At 40.1% G+C, this 18705-nt stretch overlaps 1 protein-coding gene across 1 annotated transcript; it reads right to left on the bottom strand.

Moving 5' to 3' along the window:
- Nucleotides 1-42: 42 nt before the first annotated feature.
- synpo2b (synaptopodin 2b) lies at nt 43-14549 on the bottom strand. The gene is made up of 4 exons (XM_050044553.1): nt 14432-14549; nt 10371-11062; nt 7436-9495; nt 43-2809 (listed from the first exon to the last, which is right to left on the bottom strand). The coding sequence occupies exons 2-4, from the start codon at nt 11017-11019 to the stop codon at nt 2282-2284; spliced, it is 3237 nt and encodes a 1078-aa protein (XP_049900510.1). The 5' UTR covers nt 11020-11062; nt 14432-14549; the 3' UTR covers nt 43-2281.
- Nucleotides 14550-18705: the final 4156 nt, after the last annotated feature.

The following is an 18705-nucleotide window of genomic DNA, read 5'->3' as shown; positions in this document are numbered from 1 at the left end:
TAAAGCATTTTTATCTCTTTTAATTTTTCAGTTTGTGTTTAAAAGGTGCAAAAAAACAACATTTTTCTCGAGAAAATCATCAAACACAGGGTTAAAGCCCCCCACAATTAGGCCAGAAACATGAAAACAAGAAACATGGCCACATCAGTCACACTGAAACCCTGACACTCTGGCAGAATCTGTGTTTCTGTTACACTTTGACACCACACAGTGTACCATCAAAGGTGGGTTATGCCATGAATGTATGCATGCAACATTTATTCCTCCTGACTTAAAAATATATGTTATAAAGGCAAAAAAGCTTCTGTCCATTGAGAAATCTTTATATATAGGTCATCAGTTCGAAAAAGGTCGATGTTAAGGGAATAATTTACCACCCAAAATGACCTTTTGTATATCAGTTACTCACCTTGTGTTTTACCTTGAATTCATAAAGACAGCATTTTTCTCATGTGCTTCCACGGTGAATGGAGAATCCAAAAAAGGCAAACATTCTTCATGACTTAAAGCTGACACATTTAACGACAGCAAAACTATATCAAAACATTCGTCTACAATCTCTCACACAACTAGTATAATCCAAGTGTCATTTATCTAGTCGTATGCTCAGTACTTCCCATACACATTTTTTTTTTTTACTAAAACGTTACTATATAAGACACCACTGCTGATGAGTAGCATGCATGTGCGTATGAGCTCTGCTTATGCGGTGTAAAAATGCATGCCTGTGCAAAGGCACACTTCTTGGCCTCGCATGAGACTATTTGCACTGACATTTGAAATTGTAATGTTTCAGCAAACATGCATATGTTTGGATATTACTGAGCATATGACTAAATAAATGACACTTGGATTACGCTGCATGAGTTCTGTAAGTTTGTTGACGGTAAATGGTAAATAGACTGCACTTGTATGGTGCCTTTCTAGTCTTCCGACCACTCAAAGCACTTTTTACACTACGAGTCACATTCACCCATTCATACACTGGTGACTGAGGCTACCATGCAAGGTGCCACCTGCTACTCAGGTTTAACACACTCACACACCGATGCAATAGCAAATAGGGGTTCAGTATCTTGCTAAAGGATACTTTGAAATGCGGACTGGAGGAGCCTCGGAACGAACTGCTGATCTTCCAATTAGTGGACGACCCGCTGTACCTCCTGAGCCACACCCGGAAAATGAATGTTTTTATATAGTTTTGCAGTTGTTAAATGCAGCCCATTTTTTTAATTTAATTAATGGAGAATGTTCCTTTTTTGGATTCTCCGTTCACCGTGGAGGCATGCGAGAAAAACAAATTTTCTTCATTAATTCAAAGTAACAGTGAGTAACTGATATAGAAATGGTAATTTCACAGGTAAAATATTCCTTTAAGATGCAACACTTATTGCAGGATTTTCTTAGAATGCACTGCAGTACATATAAAGTACACATACAAAATGTTAAGTCTCATAATATACTTGCAATTGCCACTGCAATAGTAGTGAGAGAAAAGACAGATTAAAACAAGATGAGTGAAAGTGTATTGGACATCTCTATATGAAACATTCAGGTGTGCAGAAGTGATCACACAATCACAGTGAGTTTGAAAGCTTCACTTAAGATACATGACTGAAAAGCCACACAGAACAGAAGAAAAAGTGCCTCATTTCTCACTAAATATTTATAATTAACAATGTCAAAATTAACAGCATGTTCAGTGAGCAACACCACTCCACATTTTTATAAAAGGCAATCTACCAAACATTTCTTCAACTGCACGTTCACTTTAGCTCTCCTAACACTTTGCAAACACTTTTCCTGACTGCAGTGGTCCACTTCTGTCCTGAAACCAGTCTGTAAAAACTGATATAACATGATAATAATAATTCTGAAATGATCTCTGATACAACTGCAGTCTCTCCCATCAATGCTTAGCCGGGTAATATCTCAACACAACACAATAGCTACAGTAAGTCGTTGTGCTCTTCAAACCAAGTGACCACTCGTACCATTAAGATAGCGACTTTTATCACTGCCATCAGCAATTTAAAACAAACACAATAAATTGTCTAAAACATGCCTCTCATGAGTCTCAGACCTCTCAGACTTATTGGAAAAGTTTGAGCCAACACATCAACAACCCCTTTTTTGTAATCATTATAAAGCAAACATGTTCCATCTCTTGGGGCCAAATTAACTTGTTTGTCTTTCATGTTCAACACACTTTTCACCATGTAGAATGTGAAAGTGTTTCTATTCATCTGATGTACATATGCCTGATCTTATTTTAGTGGTATTAACTTCTGTGGATTGCACTATGCATGTGAGAGTACACTGTTGGACTGGAGCTTTGCCCCATGTATCCGATGCTGGCAGACCTCAGAGGCTGCGCAGGTCTGAAGGGAGGCCCATAGAAGGCTGGTTTCTCAGGTGAAAATGTCCTGCTCATGAACGGTGCCTGAAAAGCTGGGGTGGCTCGGTAATGACCCGCACTGACAGGTGCAGGATCAAGGGACACCCTACGCTTCCATTCTTCTGGAGGCTCTGGCAGAGACCGACGGTGCCCTGCGGCTTTGACATTAGTGGCAACAGATGACGAGAGGCCCTGAAACACAAAGGCATCATCCACTGATCCAATGGGGCTTCTGGATGCTGCCTCCCACGGTGACAGTGGCTTGTAGACTTTTTCTTGAAAGGACGCTTGCCTCTGTGTGGGTAAAAATGACGCCTGGATTCCTGGTGTGCTCACAGGTGACAGGAGTCTGGGAGAAGGCATCGAATTCAGTCGCTTGGGCAGACTCAGGGAGCGGCTTCTACCATATCCCTGAAAGAAGAGCTCGAATTAGTTGACTGGTACTACAGCAGTGTTGCAGACTTTGCTGCCACCCTCTGGCTTCATGGAAGCCTGGACAACTAATCATGTATATGTAATGTTTATGTAAGGTTTATTCATGTTTTGTTTGAAATTAAATGACAGTGCTCGTCAACAAGTGGGTGCAAACAATTGAATTATAGTTTTGAGAAAACAACTTTCAATTTTATGGAAAAATTCCCTGCATACTGACATAAGAGGCTGTTAAGATGCAAAAGAATCCATTTATTTTGTGGGCAAAAAGGGACACAATGCGAAAACATCCAGCAAGAAGTGAACATTTCAGCCTTATACTGCCCTCCTCCCAGTGGCCATTGTTGTGAGTCTGATCAGCCTATTTATTTCTCTGGAATTAGTCTGTAAGTTGTGCTTCGTAAGTTGTCCTTTGACCGAAACAATCATTTTTTTTGTCACATTTATTCACATGGTGTTACTTTTTGCACATGAAATAAATGTATTATTTTGCATTTTCTGTTAAATGGGACTGTTGATTTTGGCAGGGCCACCCACAGGGGAGAAAAAAGGGGAAAGCTTTCTGTGACCCATCTGCTAGGATGGTGTCACGGAGGCCAGCAATGATCATTTTAATCCTAAATATATGCAATGATTATCATATTTTATGAACCAAAATATTCACCAGTATTTATTAACTTAAAACAACTGCTGCAGATTTGGGTAGGGCCCATTCACAGGACCTTTTATTTGTCTAAAACAACTTAAAAATGTCAAGATTTATAGACCAACTATAGGACTGAGCTTTTCTATTAAAATCCCCTAAACAGGTTTAAATGATATATATGTGTGGGTATGATCTGTGTAGCAGCATTTGACATTAACAAAGATTAAAAACAAATGAAGACTTAAGAACTTACCTGCTGTTGGTTCAAGAAACTTAAAACAAGCACAGTGACAATATTACTACGACAAAGACATCTAAAAGATTATAAAACTTTGTTTGGAGCTATATCGGTGCCCATTTGTCTTCGTTTCATCTGCATAATGGGGAAATCCACCCTACAGGACAATTCACATGTCGGTTTCATTGTACATCTAGCCTAGACTGCAGCCTATTTTTCCTCAAATCATGGTCACCACTGTAATCAGTATTCAGGGATACTTGACAGCTAAAGGACATCTGTCTGTTCTGCAGTTCGGACATGTCAGTTGGAACAACCATATTATTAGCTCATCTATAGCAACCTTTACCAGCTGCGGTATGATTTAAACATATAAACCATAAACTTCAAAAAAACTAAAAAACAGGAAATAGCTCCTGTTTGTGTTGGTTGTTTCTCTTGGTTTAAAACAGCTAAAGAAATAAATACCCATGGAATGTGACTGTCTCAGCATAAACCATTTGACCATATATCTAAACATGAGTGGCAGACCATTAGCCAGTATTGATAGCTAGTTTTCACAGCTAACATGACTGTGTTTGACTTATCCTTCACCACAAATAATCCATTTCTTAATGTATATTTCTATGCTCAGTTTACTAGTGTTTGTATCTTTCTAGTAAGCAGAAAAACTTAGTGATATGCCAATATACCATACTAGAATATTTGTTACTCAGAGGTTGTCGTGCTAGTTTTGGGTGTAGCTGAGTGATCTTAGGGTGTGGGGAGAATATTTGTGAGTGAATGACTACATTGATGAGTATAAGGAACTATAAAATACACTCAAAACCTAAGCAGAATCCAGCCTGTCTTTAAATATAATAAAAAATATATTCTATAAGTACAGATAACATACTTTTACTGTGACAGTACATATTTGCATTCAAGATATTATTGGAATAGGAAAATGTAAATTCTGCTTTAGGGTAGATTTCCCTTCAATAGACTATCAGCACCGCTCAACAAAAGTGTGCAGAATATCTTTTGAGGGCCAAGGTCATGGATCCAAACATTTTTCTATTCAGAGTTAAAGATACAGCTGGTAACTTTTATAAAAGTATGTTTTTGTTACATTTTCTGAAACTGTCACCACATCCACACAGAAGTACATGAGACAGATAGACTATCAGTTTCCTCCCCCCACTAGTTGTGCTTCTAATAGAATTTGCTAGAATCGAAAATACAAGAACAGGTCTGCACATCCTGTACAGCTGTCAATATATACCCATACATTTTATTTATTTTTTTATTCTATATTTTTCTAATTATGATTAGAAAGATTGAAATCTTTTTGTATATTATCTTTATTCTGTAAGTATTCTGTTGCCATTCAACTGGCTTTTTTTATCTGTGCTATTTGAGCTGCTGTAACATGTGAATTTCCCCGGTGTGGGATCAATAAAGTTTTATCTTTTATCTTATCAATTTCCAAAAAGAGCAGTTTCTGGTCTGCTGACCTATTGGATCCTGTTGGATTTGTTCTTCTGTCCAGCACCCAGTATTTATCGTTTATGGATGTAATGTCAGAAACATATTTTAGTGTACTGTTTAACTGTAAAATTAGAATGTTTGTGACATGGCCACCATGTTGAAAACCTTCAAACAAAAACGAAGCACCACCCACCCGAGCAAACCTTCTCATCTTACAAGCTAAACAGCTCGCCAAAATATGATTCTGAAAACATGTGAGGCGAGAAATAGGCCATGGAGTGACAGAATCTTGACTTATTTTTTAATCAGAGCTGCCTAATTTGACAGTTTAAACACAGTTCACAGGCAGTGATTGACATGATTGACAGCTTTGTTTGAAACTCCTCAGCTCTGATGAGTTCTTCAACTGGAAAGCCATTATAAGCAATACGAGGAGGCAGAGGAACATGATTTTTTTCACGATAACCTGTCTTACCATATAATATGACGTGGATATAGTGACAGTTTCAGCAAATATGACAAATGGTTCTTCTTTTTTTTTTAATAAAAGTTACCAACTACAGCTTCAAAGGTGGTCTTATGGAAATGCTGTGAAAATAAACAAATACATCAGTCCAGAAACATGAAGTCATACTGGTCAGTTATGGTGTTAACCTTCAGCAATTAACCATTTTATATTAATATGAGCAATAACTCATTAAAAACAGCCAATAAAGCAGTGAATCATGGAAAACTGGCATTGCTGAAGGTGCAGTAAATATGAATAAATTCTGTGTGAGGCAGTGAGAAAGATGAAGGAGGAAATATGGGTGACTCAGAAAAAGTAGTGGTGCAGAAAAAGAGAGGCTCGTGGCACACACAGGAAGTACACACATAGAGAGAAAGAGAAATTTAATAGCATGGTTGTGCTGAGAACAAGAAGTGCAATCAACAGTGATATGTTTGAAAGACAGAGACATAAACACAAACAAGACAACTGTTTCCTTTTTTCATTTTGAGTTGCTGCTGGCAATGTGGATCAATCATCAAATCTCTGTGGTAGCTCGTGTTTTACATCAAGGATGAGGATACAGAATGCCTGATGACTTTACTGACAGTTAAATAACTGGCCATAACTGCAGAATATATATCCACATAAAAAAACATTTAAAGTCATCAGGGTTAAGAATCACAACTAACGTTAGTGCTTTTAGCGGTTGTGACGTCAGTTTGGAATGAGACTGAAGGAATTGCAAATTGTGTGCATCCAAAAAAAAGAAGTGCATTGACAGTTTCTCCCCAGACACACTAAACAATTAAGAATATTTTGCATATATAATTGTGAGTTCCTGTTATCCCAGATGACAGAATATTAATTAATTTAATAAATAAATATGTTAGTAAATGTTACTGTTGTGTGTAGTTTTTGGGGCCAGTGATAACCACTAACACATAAAAAATTATGTCATGCAAGTAGTCTTTTTTTTTTTTACAAAAGAAAATCAACAACAAAAGAAAAACAAACTAAAGACCTCAGTTGAACGAGGCTCTCTGCACACATTATTGCACATGTATTAGCACTTCCTGAGAATCACTCAACATTATCTAGTCTCACATTTCCTTTTTCAAGCACACATGCACCTCCCACATTTGAGGAAGATGATATAATGTGCAAAATTATTTATTTCTGTATTTATTTTAGTTAATATTCTATTGATTTACATTTTTAAGCGAGCTTTGCTGTACATTCAACATGGTTTCTTCACTTTTCCAGCTAAATATACCCTCATAGCTGCGTACTGTAAACTATTTTGGATGTGACCTACATTTAGACAAATGTCTAACCATTACCACCTGTTAAGTTAAGATGCTACCGAGTTGCAGGGCAGATGTAACTGTGTTCTACCGTCTCAGTGGTGACTGCACCAACGCATGACCAAATACAGTATTAGAGCTAATGAAGAACAGCAACAGGCCTCCACTGTTTGCTCGCCACTGCTGGCTTCTTAGCAGAGAACTTTGGGCGAGGTGCCATTTGAAGTGCGCCTCTAGCAATGAGAGATGCAGGAGAATAAGCTGAAGCTATGCTGTCACCAACAGATGAATGCTGGGAGGATGCGCTTGTGGGCCGGGCGGCCGGTGCTTGCTTGCTGCCTGTGTGAGGGGCTGCAGGCGGCGTGACAGTGTGCTTTTCATCCAAGTGCTTGTCAGTTGCAAGAGGCTCAGCTGATCTTGTGTTTTGCGGGCGGGCAGAAGAATGTTTGGAACTTACCGATATCGGAGACTTAGTGGGGACTTCTGGCTCGCTTTGAACAACGAGCTCAGAGGCATTGTAAGGAGAACGAGAAAGGGCAGATCTTTGTTTGAGGCTTTTGGTAGCCTCAAACTTGGATGCTGAAGTTGGTTTGGGGCTGGGGCTGGGGCTTTTGGCCTCAGGGGCTGCATCATATGTGAATAGCGAGGAGTCCAACTGATAAGGCTGATGTTTCATAATATCTAAGGAGTTGAGGTGCTTTGGGGCTGCTTTAGGTTTTGGTTTGGTCTTAGGCTTGATTTTGGGGCTTGTAGAAGGGGGCTGCTTGGCTGCTGATGGAGGGTAGAAAGGGGCAAGAAGAGGATTGTATGATAAAGGAGGTGGGGCACGGACAATGGAGGAATACCTCCATGAGTTAGGGAGGGACGCAGTAGGGGAGGGGGATCTTGCTCTGTGAGCTTGCACCGTTTCAGCATCGACAACAAACTTCTCCATACGGGACTGTCTTTTGGCAAACAACTCTGCACCTTTTCCCGCCATAGTTGAACCATCACCGGCCCGATTGATACCTCTGTCTGAGACTCGACCCTTTGGAGAAGACAGCGATGCTTTTGACATTTGGACATATGGTTTCCCTGCTTGTGGTGGGCAAGAGGCAACTGAGTTTGGGACACTTTCTAACTTACTCCTTGCGGGTGAAGCTGGTTGATGTGGGCTGTAAGTAGGACTGCGGGCCTGCATACTCACAGGGGATCGTGACGGCTGTTGACTCCAGCTATTTGTGGTTGGCTGAAGATGAAGCTGAGAAGAGGCCGGAGCCCAGGCACTGGCAGGTGTTTGAAGTGTTGCCTGTGTCTGATCTGGTGCCCAGTGGTTGACCATCTGTTGAGGCTGAGCCCAGTCTTGCTGTGGTGAGTAATGCTGACTATGAGGCCCCGCAGGACTGTGAGAAGGTTGTGAAACCGGACTTCTTGGTGGAATAAAGGGTTCGGCAGAGGGGCTCCTTCTCATCCAAGGTGGGCAGGATGGGTTGATGGTAGGTTTTGGGGCAACTGGAGGGGGATGCTTGAGTTTTACTGTTCTGGGTTGCATGAAGTTACAAGCTTCAGCACCGAGACTAAAAAAGTCCTCCTCAGGCTCAATATAAGACCTCCTGTCCCCTTTGTTTTGAAGATGAGGATCAGATTTTTGCGCTGATGGCTGTTTATTAGCAGCTTTCCTTTTAGATTCTGGTAGGATGCCGGTCTTTATCGCTGGGACAGATATTCGCTCATCTCTTGAGGCTATAATGTCTCCAGTGGGGGACCAAACATGTGGGTTAGTGTTAATAGGCACAGGTACTCTGAATCTTGATTCATGCTTCTTCATTGCTGGAACATCGCCACCAGGCATGACAGGAGCAGTTGTGCTGACATTAAATCCAAGGAAGGGCTTTGCAGTTCTGTTTGGCACCAATGGTCTTGGCACATTCGATAGGTGGTTCATCTGTTGAATATCTTCTTGGTATTCTACATGTTGCTTAAGATTTGCATCCATGTAGTCGGCCTGATCAGCATGCACGTACATTTCCTCAGGGTCATAAATATTCGGTGCTTCTGTACGTTCGTGTTCTGTTATCATCTCCACAGGTACTGCTTTATTCCTCTGTTCTTCACGCTCTGACACAATTTCATCCATCCGTTTGCGGCGCTGGGCGAACATCAGAACGCCCTTTCCTTTCGTTTCTGGTAGTGCCTCCATTTCTCGAACACTTCCCCAATTCAGACTTAAATTATGCTGCTGGTGATAAACAGAATACTCCTCCTCGAGCTCAGATTCACTTGTTGCCACAAAGTTATAACCAGCTGATCTAACTTCTTCAGTTTCCTCCTCTATTTGGTCTTCGCTGTCAAGCTTGTTCTCACCAGTCCCGTAACTCACGAGTGTGTATTTCTTGACTCTCTGGCGGCGTTTATTAAACAGCAAGGCTCCTTTATTTTGAGGGTTGGGTGCATCCGTTAGAAGCCGAGCAATTCGCTTACATTTGGATTTGGTCTCCTTGACGTGTCTTTCCGATTGGCTCTCGCTGTGATCGAGCCCTGGGACAAAAGAGGAGAGAGGGATGGTGAAAAAGAGAGGAAAAAGGGAGGTGCAGATGGAAATATATACACATTATTTTATTTTGATATGTTGTCAGTCAATTGGTATTTAAAGGTACAGTATTTAACTGATCAGTGCTGAGTAAAGTCATATAACAGACAGATATTCTGGGATTTTATTCAGTTTGGTTTGATCTCAGTTTTCAGATGAAACCAACCATTATTATTACGTTATTGTCATTATTATTATTATTATTATTGTTTGAAGCAAGCACACCTTAACACAAGCAAAAGCAATATTAAAGTTGCCCCTGCTGAAGCAAGCACACTAATAAAAGCATCATATTTACTTACAGCTAACTTAGGGGGGTCCATGAGGCAAGAAAAGTGAGGAGCTCACTTTCCATTGCCGTCAAGTTACGATTGGAAAAGGGATCGGGTGACAGGCCGGGGTGACACTTGCTGGTGTCTGTCAAATTTGTTTCTGCCAGCCTCATCATATGGTCATATTTTATTCTTATCCTGCTCTGACTATTAAAGCCATGGGAATTCTCCCTCTAAGTCCACCTCAAATAGACCCCACGTTGCAGCATGAAAATAACCAGAACCCATGGTGCTTTGCAAACGTTATTTATCGATTAAAGTCTTCGTATAACACCAAAAATAATGACAGGCAGAAATTTTTATTTAAGATTATTATCAAAAGTTAGTTCATGTCTCAGGCTGCTTTTAAAACAAACACAAATTAGTATCTTGTCTATTAATAAGTCATGCATGATTAAAAAAACCCATTTAGTATATGCTATAGAGATTGCACCACCCGCTTCATATGTCCACTGGAATCTAACAAGTGAGGGTAGAAGATAGATACTTACGTGTGGACCTTGCCCTGTGCCTGTCCGGTCTGCACAGATCTGTGTCAGACTCAGAGTTCCACTTCTCTGCCTGCTCAGCAGCCTCGTCTGAAATTCCAAAGAAGACAGAAGCAGGAGGTGCTTCACTACTCCCTCCTTCCTCTGAAGATTCAACTCTCCTGTTCCCACTGCCTAGGTCCAGGGGCTGCTCTGTGGCCAGGGTCAAGGCCAGGGTCATATCAGCAGCACGGCCAATAGAGGAGGAGGATGAGTGGGAATGCTGACGTGTTATCTGGCCAGCGTGTGGCTCCGAGTCGGGGCGCTCAGGGTGTGGGGACAGTGATCTTTGGATGTGAGGAGACTCTGTAATGGACTCTCTTGATTCACTGAGGTAGATGTCATCCTCTTCTTGGTATGAAACATCATCTTCACTTCCACTCAGCTCACGCAGGGAGCGTCGCTCACCTGGAGGTCCCCAGTCCTGTGACTGACGGCGTTCTGGGGACTCGAGATCTGTGTTTGATCTGCGAGCAGGGAGAGGGTCTAAAGGGTACTCTTCATCACTGGCATCATCTTCGTTATAAGACTCACAAAATTCCTGGGAACCATCTGAACCTGACCAAGGCACTGAGTTGTCGTTGTTGTCAAGGTCTTCGACTTCTGGTTCCATCTCTAATGCTGTTTCACAATATCCTGGGTGTCACCAACAACACCTTCATTAAGACACAAACAAAGTGTTTCAGGTCAAGGAGCCCTTTGAAAATAATTACACATGTATCACACTTTAAATATTACATGGTATCTGTATAAAATGAACCCCAGAAAACAATCCTGGACTGACATGAGTGTTAACACTAGGTTTAATGATTTGTCAAACTTTGATAGTCTTGCAGAAATACTGAAATCCTAACAACCATGACAACAAACTCCTTCACTGAAGTGTTTACTCTTCAGATCAAGACATGTCAGCATTAGTACACTTTGTAATATTTTGAACTACCATCTGAATTATTCCTATCCCCAATAGGAAGTGCAGCTTTCCTCTGGCAGTCTCATCGGGGCTGCCATCGCTCTAAATGGAATGGTATGTAATATCAAGGGGGAAACAGCATTCACATCCAAGAGGATAAGCAAAACAATTGGGTGGCTGTTTTCCGTACTCCTGTTTATACAGAGAGATTTCTCTCCCGCCGCAGCTCTCATCTATCACTGCAACAAATATCAGCCCAGCAATCAGCATCTCCATTTAAGAACTGAATCTCGGAGACAATTTGTGTTATACATAGTAGAAATACTGAGCCTCCTGCTCCCTCACTACAAGCAGTGTTTGTTTTGTTACTGAAGTTAAATTGTGTTAACAGATAATCTTTTAAACAGGCTACCAAGTTATTCTCTTAAATTATTCTGGTAATCAGTTATTGTGTCAAAATCCATGACAGTCTGTAGTGCTTTTAAAAATTGTGTGTCCTTTTATATCATCAAATGTGTGCCAAATCACACATTTGATGATCCTTACATTCTTGTAACTAAAAAGTCATGTTAAAATCATATCTTGTTGATGTGTTCAAAGTCTTTAAAACTTTCTGCCCTGTTTTCTTTTTCTTTCTTTCTTTGCTTTTTCTTTTTTTGTTGTTCTGTTTTTTGTGCTTTGTTGTATTTTAGGTAGCCTTATGTAACATCTACAGGGACTAAAGATGAAAAATAGCCTTTAAATATGTGCTGTCCCTTCTTAAATAAACTAAACTAAAATCAGAAAATAGTGCAAAACAGCAGTCAGTGTTTTTTCCATCCAATCAATTATTTTGGCTGAAACTGACATTAAATTCAAGAGTTTTGCTGCTTTCCCCATTTTCAGGTTAGTAAATTGACATGAACATAAAATGGTGCTTTTATAACCTAATATGAAACTGTTAAATTTAATACAGACATTATGTTTGTTCATGTTGTCAATATTAGACAGAATATTCATCTATAGACCAGCCAGAATTCAGAACAAAAGCCATTTCAGTTGTCTGCTACTGTTTGGAAAGCAGGGACAGCACTTTAGATTTCACTGCAAACACAAGTTCTCCATTCCCAAACACATGTCTTGACATCCACCAGAGGGTGGTGCCATAACACTTCAGACCATGAGTTATATAAATTCACCCCCTGATCACCAGAATAATAAAAAAAAAAAGACATTGCGAGCTATAAAATCTTCACATTCACACTCTATAATTTATCTTTTCAAAGTGTCTACAACATACTCCTTTGATTCAGCTGCAATAAATAGATTATAATGTGTAACACAAAAAAATCATAGGCTGTAAAGCACATGCGTATCAGTTCTTCATCACATCTGAAAAGCTAATTTGAGACCTGATAGGGTGACGAAATAAACCGTCAAAAACTACTTCTCAAAGGGTCACAGGACCATTCCTGCCACCTGTGTCTTTCCTACAAATATTATTCAACTAAAGTCACTCAGAGAGAAAATTTATATGCCTAAATTCATTCTAGAAACAACAGACTTTAATCAACAGCACTCAAAGTCTGAAGCCATGCAAGCAGCTTGTACTGCAAAGTCACAAAAAAACAAAATGATAATGCTATTATTAGATCCTTAAAAATAGCTGGGTCAAAAGGGTAGAGTTTTTATCCTGAGGGTGGCGCTAGAGGAAAGGCAACTTCAGAGGTGTTGTTCCTCTAATGGGAGCATGAATGCTGACAGGAGATTTAATTTCAATCTGCCTACTGTAAGATTACAGGTTGACATTTGGGCCAGAGAGTTGCTATTCAGAAAAGCTCCAACATATGCCTGAAATGCTTTCACATCAGTCTGCCACTTTGGATTTCAGTAATGTTCAAGAGGACATGGGGGTTAATGGCAGCACCAGAGGTCAGGTAAAGGTCAACATGAGGATGCATTCATTGTAGATCAATGAATATCCAACATATTGTCAAAGCAATCTTTACAGCAGCTCTCTAGAACAAAGCTTTAAGTGTAGAGACAAACTGACACTATTTCACAGTTGAATGTATCTTTACATTACAAATTTGGACCAATTTAAATGAGTCCTGCTCTTCTTTTTTTCAGTTTGCACACTTAGAGGAACACTGAGTCCAGACCATCATTGATAACAAAGAGCAATATTCACCAATGAAAACAATGACACTTCTATCCATCATTGCACACATACAGCTCACGCACACATTTCTATCTGCAGCAGGTGGAATGGCTTCATGTGGTGCAACACTGCTGAACTGAAGATTGTTGAAGCCTCGGACTGCTTTAGATTGCGTGGATCTTTATTCCATTGCTATAAAGAGGCCTTACGACACATGCAGCTCCGGGATTACTAAGAGGTACAGACCCCTGGACTCTTTGTCCCATGCCCACGCTTCTCTTCACACTTGGTTCCACTTCGTTTTAACACTAAACCATCATCAAGCCTTACTTTGGTGCTACGGGAGTTTCTGTTTCCTAGTATGGCAGTAATTTCACTGTGTTGACTCATAGCCATGGAGACGGGGAGTCAGCATCCTTGACAAACGGGTGAACTTTTGGTCTGGGGGATGACCCCTGTGAGGATTGAGCTCTAGCGGATTAGATGTTTCCATTTATTACACAATTAGACCGCCTTACTTTAGGCACTAATGAGAAACATGCACCTGTTTAAACAGCCTCAGCAAATACGTTTTAGTTATTTATGTCAGGAGTCTGAATATACAGCCAAACCAGATATTTCTTGACTGAAGTTATATCTGAACTAGAATTAAATTGGTGCAGCAGCAATTAGAGAGATGTATCTTACTGTTTAATAGATTCTGGTGCAGGAGGGAACCATATGAAAAGAATAAAACACCCAAAGACGGTGTAATAAGTTTAAGCGTAAGTATTCAGTTTAACCTGTTCATTCATTACTATATAGAAGTGTCCATCAAAGCCAAAAGCAAGCAGACTTTGAGAAAATCTCACTAAATGAAATTCACAACAGCATGCTGAATAAAACAGAGATATGGCTTCTGATACAAGAAAGCTTCTTAAAGGAGGATCAAGATAGCATGAAAGTACTTGCCAAACATTATCCACTACTTACATTATTCACTCCTGAAGCAACTGTAGAAGAAAGTTTGTCCAAAAAGAAATCCTCGTCAATCAAAATCCAGCATTATAGACTTCACATCCTGCTGGTTTCACTGCAGGACTGTGGAGGAGAGACTCTGAGCACTTGTTGCAGACTGCAGATGTTCAGGTTCAGGTCACCTTGCTCATAGTGTAGCCTTGCTCATTCATGTATGCTACCATATTTAAAGAGAGAGGAGAAAAGGGTACTCCTGCCCCCAACCCCGTTTGGACACAGCTGAGTTAGCATCGTGCGGCTATAGCACGTTGACCCTGACCCTAAGGAAAAAATAGTAGATATTTTTAGAGTGATTTAAAATGTGTTTTCAGCTTGCTGTCAGTGCATGTGTCATAACTTCACCGGGAGACATTAGCAAACCGCCTTATACAAAGTCAACACAGATGTGCTGCATGTTACTTTGCAACCACTACAGTTAAAAGTTGCATTAATAAGCGTTTGCTGTCAGATTGAGTTATGAAACAGGGTTAAAAGAAATCAGGGTAAAATGGCACATTATAAAGCTGCTGTATGGTAAATAGATGAGGTCAGACTGCTGTTCTTTGACAGGATGCCCGTACATGGAACTGAAGTTTGAAACCGTGGTTTGCAGAAGCAATATGGGAATGGAGAAGCAACTCCAGCTGCAGCACACACACTGATATTCACTTTCAATCATTATTTCCACTTAGATTTAAATTCATAAAGCACTTATGTTGTCATAGTTGTTTTGTTTTTCTTGCAGCAAACTGCCCTGCTTATTAAGTGAAGATGCTTTATATCAATCATTTGTTTATTTCCTCAGTGATAAATGCTCCCAAAAAGATGAATGCATTTGTTTTTAATGACCTCACGGCCTCACTGTGGAGCTAATGATCGTCCCACAATATAAAAGCGTCACTCATGTTCGGTCTCAGGTCATTCATCACTTTTGGGGAAGCTGTGCTGAGCACTGAAAACATAATTCAACCCTGCTTCCCACAGTCTGTAAAGATACGACGCTCGATCTGAATTCATGTGGTTATCTCCCTGGCTCCTTGAAATGAGGAGTGAGTCTTTGTACTAATGGAAATTGTAACAAGGTCACTGTATCTCATGCAAATGAGACCAATGTATTTCGCATTTAGCATATTGCAAACTGGCTGCTGTTTGAGGAAGAGTGCCAAGCTTTAAATATGTTGCAAATCATAGTAGCTGCTGATTCAAGCCAGCCTTCTGTCCTGTGCTTGTGCACGTATTAAACATATTCAGTTGTCTCTCAATTGACAGAACCTTTGGGCATATTGTAATCTAACATAAAGTAAAGTTACAAACAAATTATATGTGTTAAATCAGGGCAGCAAGTAACGCTCATATTAGTTACTGTGGCTGATGTTTTTTTTTTTTAATGAAATGTCAGAAAATACAGAGAAATGTTGATGATCATTTCAGATTTGAAGAATTATAAATAGAGGTGAAGTACTGGGAACAACAAGTCAACTGCCTGAAATAATTGGTGATTTAAGTGGGGTCAAAGGTCAACAGCTGTGTACACTTGTGCTCTCAGCTTGTCTCGCAAAAGTAGTATTTCATTTTCAGTCCTTAAAATGAGTTTTTGAGACATTTAATATGATAAAAGATGATAAAAGAGAATTATGGCTATGATAATGCAGCTTTGGTTACATTAGATAGTGGTAAGTGTAGAAGACATGTTTCAGATAGAAAATGAACCACTGTCTCTGGACAGTCATTCAAACATGAGAACTGGAGAAAGAAAACATTTTATTTTAAACACGTTTTTATTGAGTTTTCACAGATATATAAACAGTACAAACACACTGACACAGAGCTAATACAATGTGATACACAAACCAAATACAATAACTGGTTATTTGGGACGGTTTCCGTATTCATGTAAGTGTCTTCAAGTCAGGCATCCTTTTAGTTGGTGTCATGTCTCATGTAAATGTTCCATTTGTTCCAGTTCTTTTTCAATGTATTCTCTTTAACTCTCAAAACATATGTCAACTTTTCCATCATTTAAATCTCTCGGACAATTCCACGAGATTGTTTTCAACTTTATTATAAGTGAGTAGCCACAGCTAAATAAATGAGCTACTGTTCGACCTGCAACTCCATCGAAGATGCATCGGATCCAGCGGCTGACAGCCACTTGCCACAGTGGTTCTTTTGCCAAACCAAGAGACTTTCTGCAGCCTAAGAGAACCGACGTTTGAGGGCCACCTGAAGGACGTCGCAGTCAGGCTCAACCACTCCTCCACCACTGTGTTCCAGCCGGTTTCATTCTGCTGGCAGGTCTGGGAGCTGCAAACTGACAGTCCGGGGGTCCTCGGAGAAACGTCCGCCTGATTCAACGCTGCTAAAAAAGCAGGCAAAGAATTTCCCTCACCTGATGCAGCCGCTGTGTTGTGATAAGAGTTGATGTTGAATAGGAGACTTAGTTATTCTGATCTTAATTTAGGTTTCGTTATGTAAATGGTTTTGCGCATCCCTGCGTCCCCAGTTTATCTATAGTCACATACCATCTCTCACTATGGCCAAACTAAATAACTGACAAAAGTGTAACCTTTTGTCTTAATCCATTTATACATACTGTTGATTTTGTGTCATTTCATATTATCTTCATTTACTATTCATTTACTCAGTTGTTAAACATTTAGCCCTAAAAAAATCTTCATTTATCGCCAAGTCGTTTTTGAGCACTGTATAGAGAATTCATAACCCAGGTATTGAGATTGATTCATTATTGATAAGTGTATTTTGTTTTCTGTTAAGAGGATAATTGGATAATACTACTTTTGGTTGGTCAATTAATGCATCCCCATTTTTCATTAAGATCTTAATAACATTTGGGCCCATTACCGCCATAGTCATTATAATGGTGCAATGTTCTCATGCTCAGAGAGGATTGCAAAGTCTGTATTCACCTGGACTGACTTTAGCTTGGAAGACAATTTTAAGAGGCACCAACATGTCATGGCCATTATGTAATTGTGTGTCAAGGGCCAGGGCTGATGTGGTCCAGCGTGATTTACATCACTCATGGTTTCCGATCATTTTTTTGGGGGATGGAGATTTCTTAATTTGGAATATATAGAAGCACATAACTTTGTAGCGTCGTGTATTTATCCAGGAGACTCCTTGATTGTGTGTTCATAATTTAATTATACCACATTAGCAGCCTATCAGATTTTTTCCCCCAGTGCCATTTTGGCAGCCTTTCTGTGGCCTTTCTGTGTTACATGTACACACAAAAAATCTAATTAAATTAAAAAATAAAATAGAGACAACCACCAAATGTAACACAGTTTAAGTTTAAGTCAATGGGTAACTGTGGTTGTTTTTTGGAGGATATGACATTGAGTGTGTTTACAAGGTCTTTAGTATCCCGGTTTTGATTGGGTTTTTTAAGTATTCCGTTTTTGTGTTTGTGCATGTAAACACCATATCACGAATTATGCCCTTTTCCCGGTTTCAAGAAACTTGGTTTTGCCACCTGGGGTACTCCAATAGAAGCCGGGATACTGGAGCATGTATACGCCTTATCCCGGTCTCTGACGTCTGCCCGCCATGTGCGCAGGCGCCAGAGTGACGCACCAGATATACAAGCAACATGGCGGCAACAAGAGCTTCCCATTTTTGGAGCGACGAAGAGACGTGTGATGAAGTGGATGAGCCATAGCTGTAATGTGGCGTGAGTATTTACTAAAGCTAAGCCCGCTAGAAGCCACAGAGGTCTCATTTTTGTCTTACTTCTAAATATAATAAATATATCGCATTTCCCGCTCAATCTGTTGTAAACAAAAGACGTAAAAGATGTAACACACACCTGCGCAGATAGGATGCAGTGATCAGAAAACGGGTTACTGGTATTTATCATGTATACAGGGATATGAATAACCGGGTTTCTCTGTGTTCCATGTAAACATCATATCCCGGATAAGCCTCAAAACCGGGATAAGCCTCAAAACCGGGATACTAAAGACCTTGTAAACACAGTCTGTGTGTTGTCTAAAGGAGATGATGATTTATCATCACACCCCTCTGACTTATATTTCATCCAATGGTCTTTGATACACTCCTGTTAAAGGGCCAGTGTATAAAATGGGTTGAAAACAGTGACATCAGTGGTCAAATTCTAGATTGCAGGGCTCACTCACTCACCCCTCCCGTCGGGTAAATGACGGTGGCCTCGTAGGGACAAAAAGCCTTGCGCAGACACAAGTTTTTCAGGAGTAGGTCTATCTAGC

The sequence above is a fragment of the Epinephelus moara genome, chromosome 5 (assembly GCF_006386435.1).
Source record: "Epinephelus moara isolate mb chromosome 5, YSFRI_EMoa_1.0, whole genome shotgun sequence".
Lineage (NCBI taxonomy): Eukaryota > Metazoa > Chordata > Actinopteri > Perciformes > Serranidae > Epinephelus > Epinephelus moara.
This window is presented reverse-complemented; position numbering and strand designations above follow the sequence as displayed.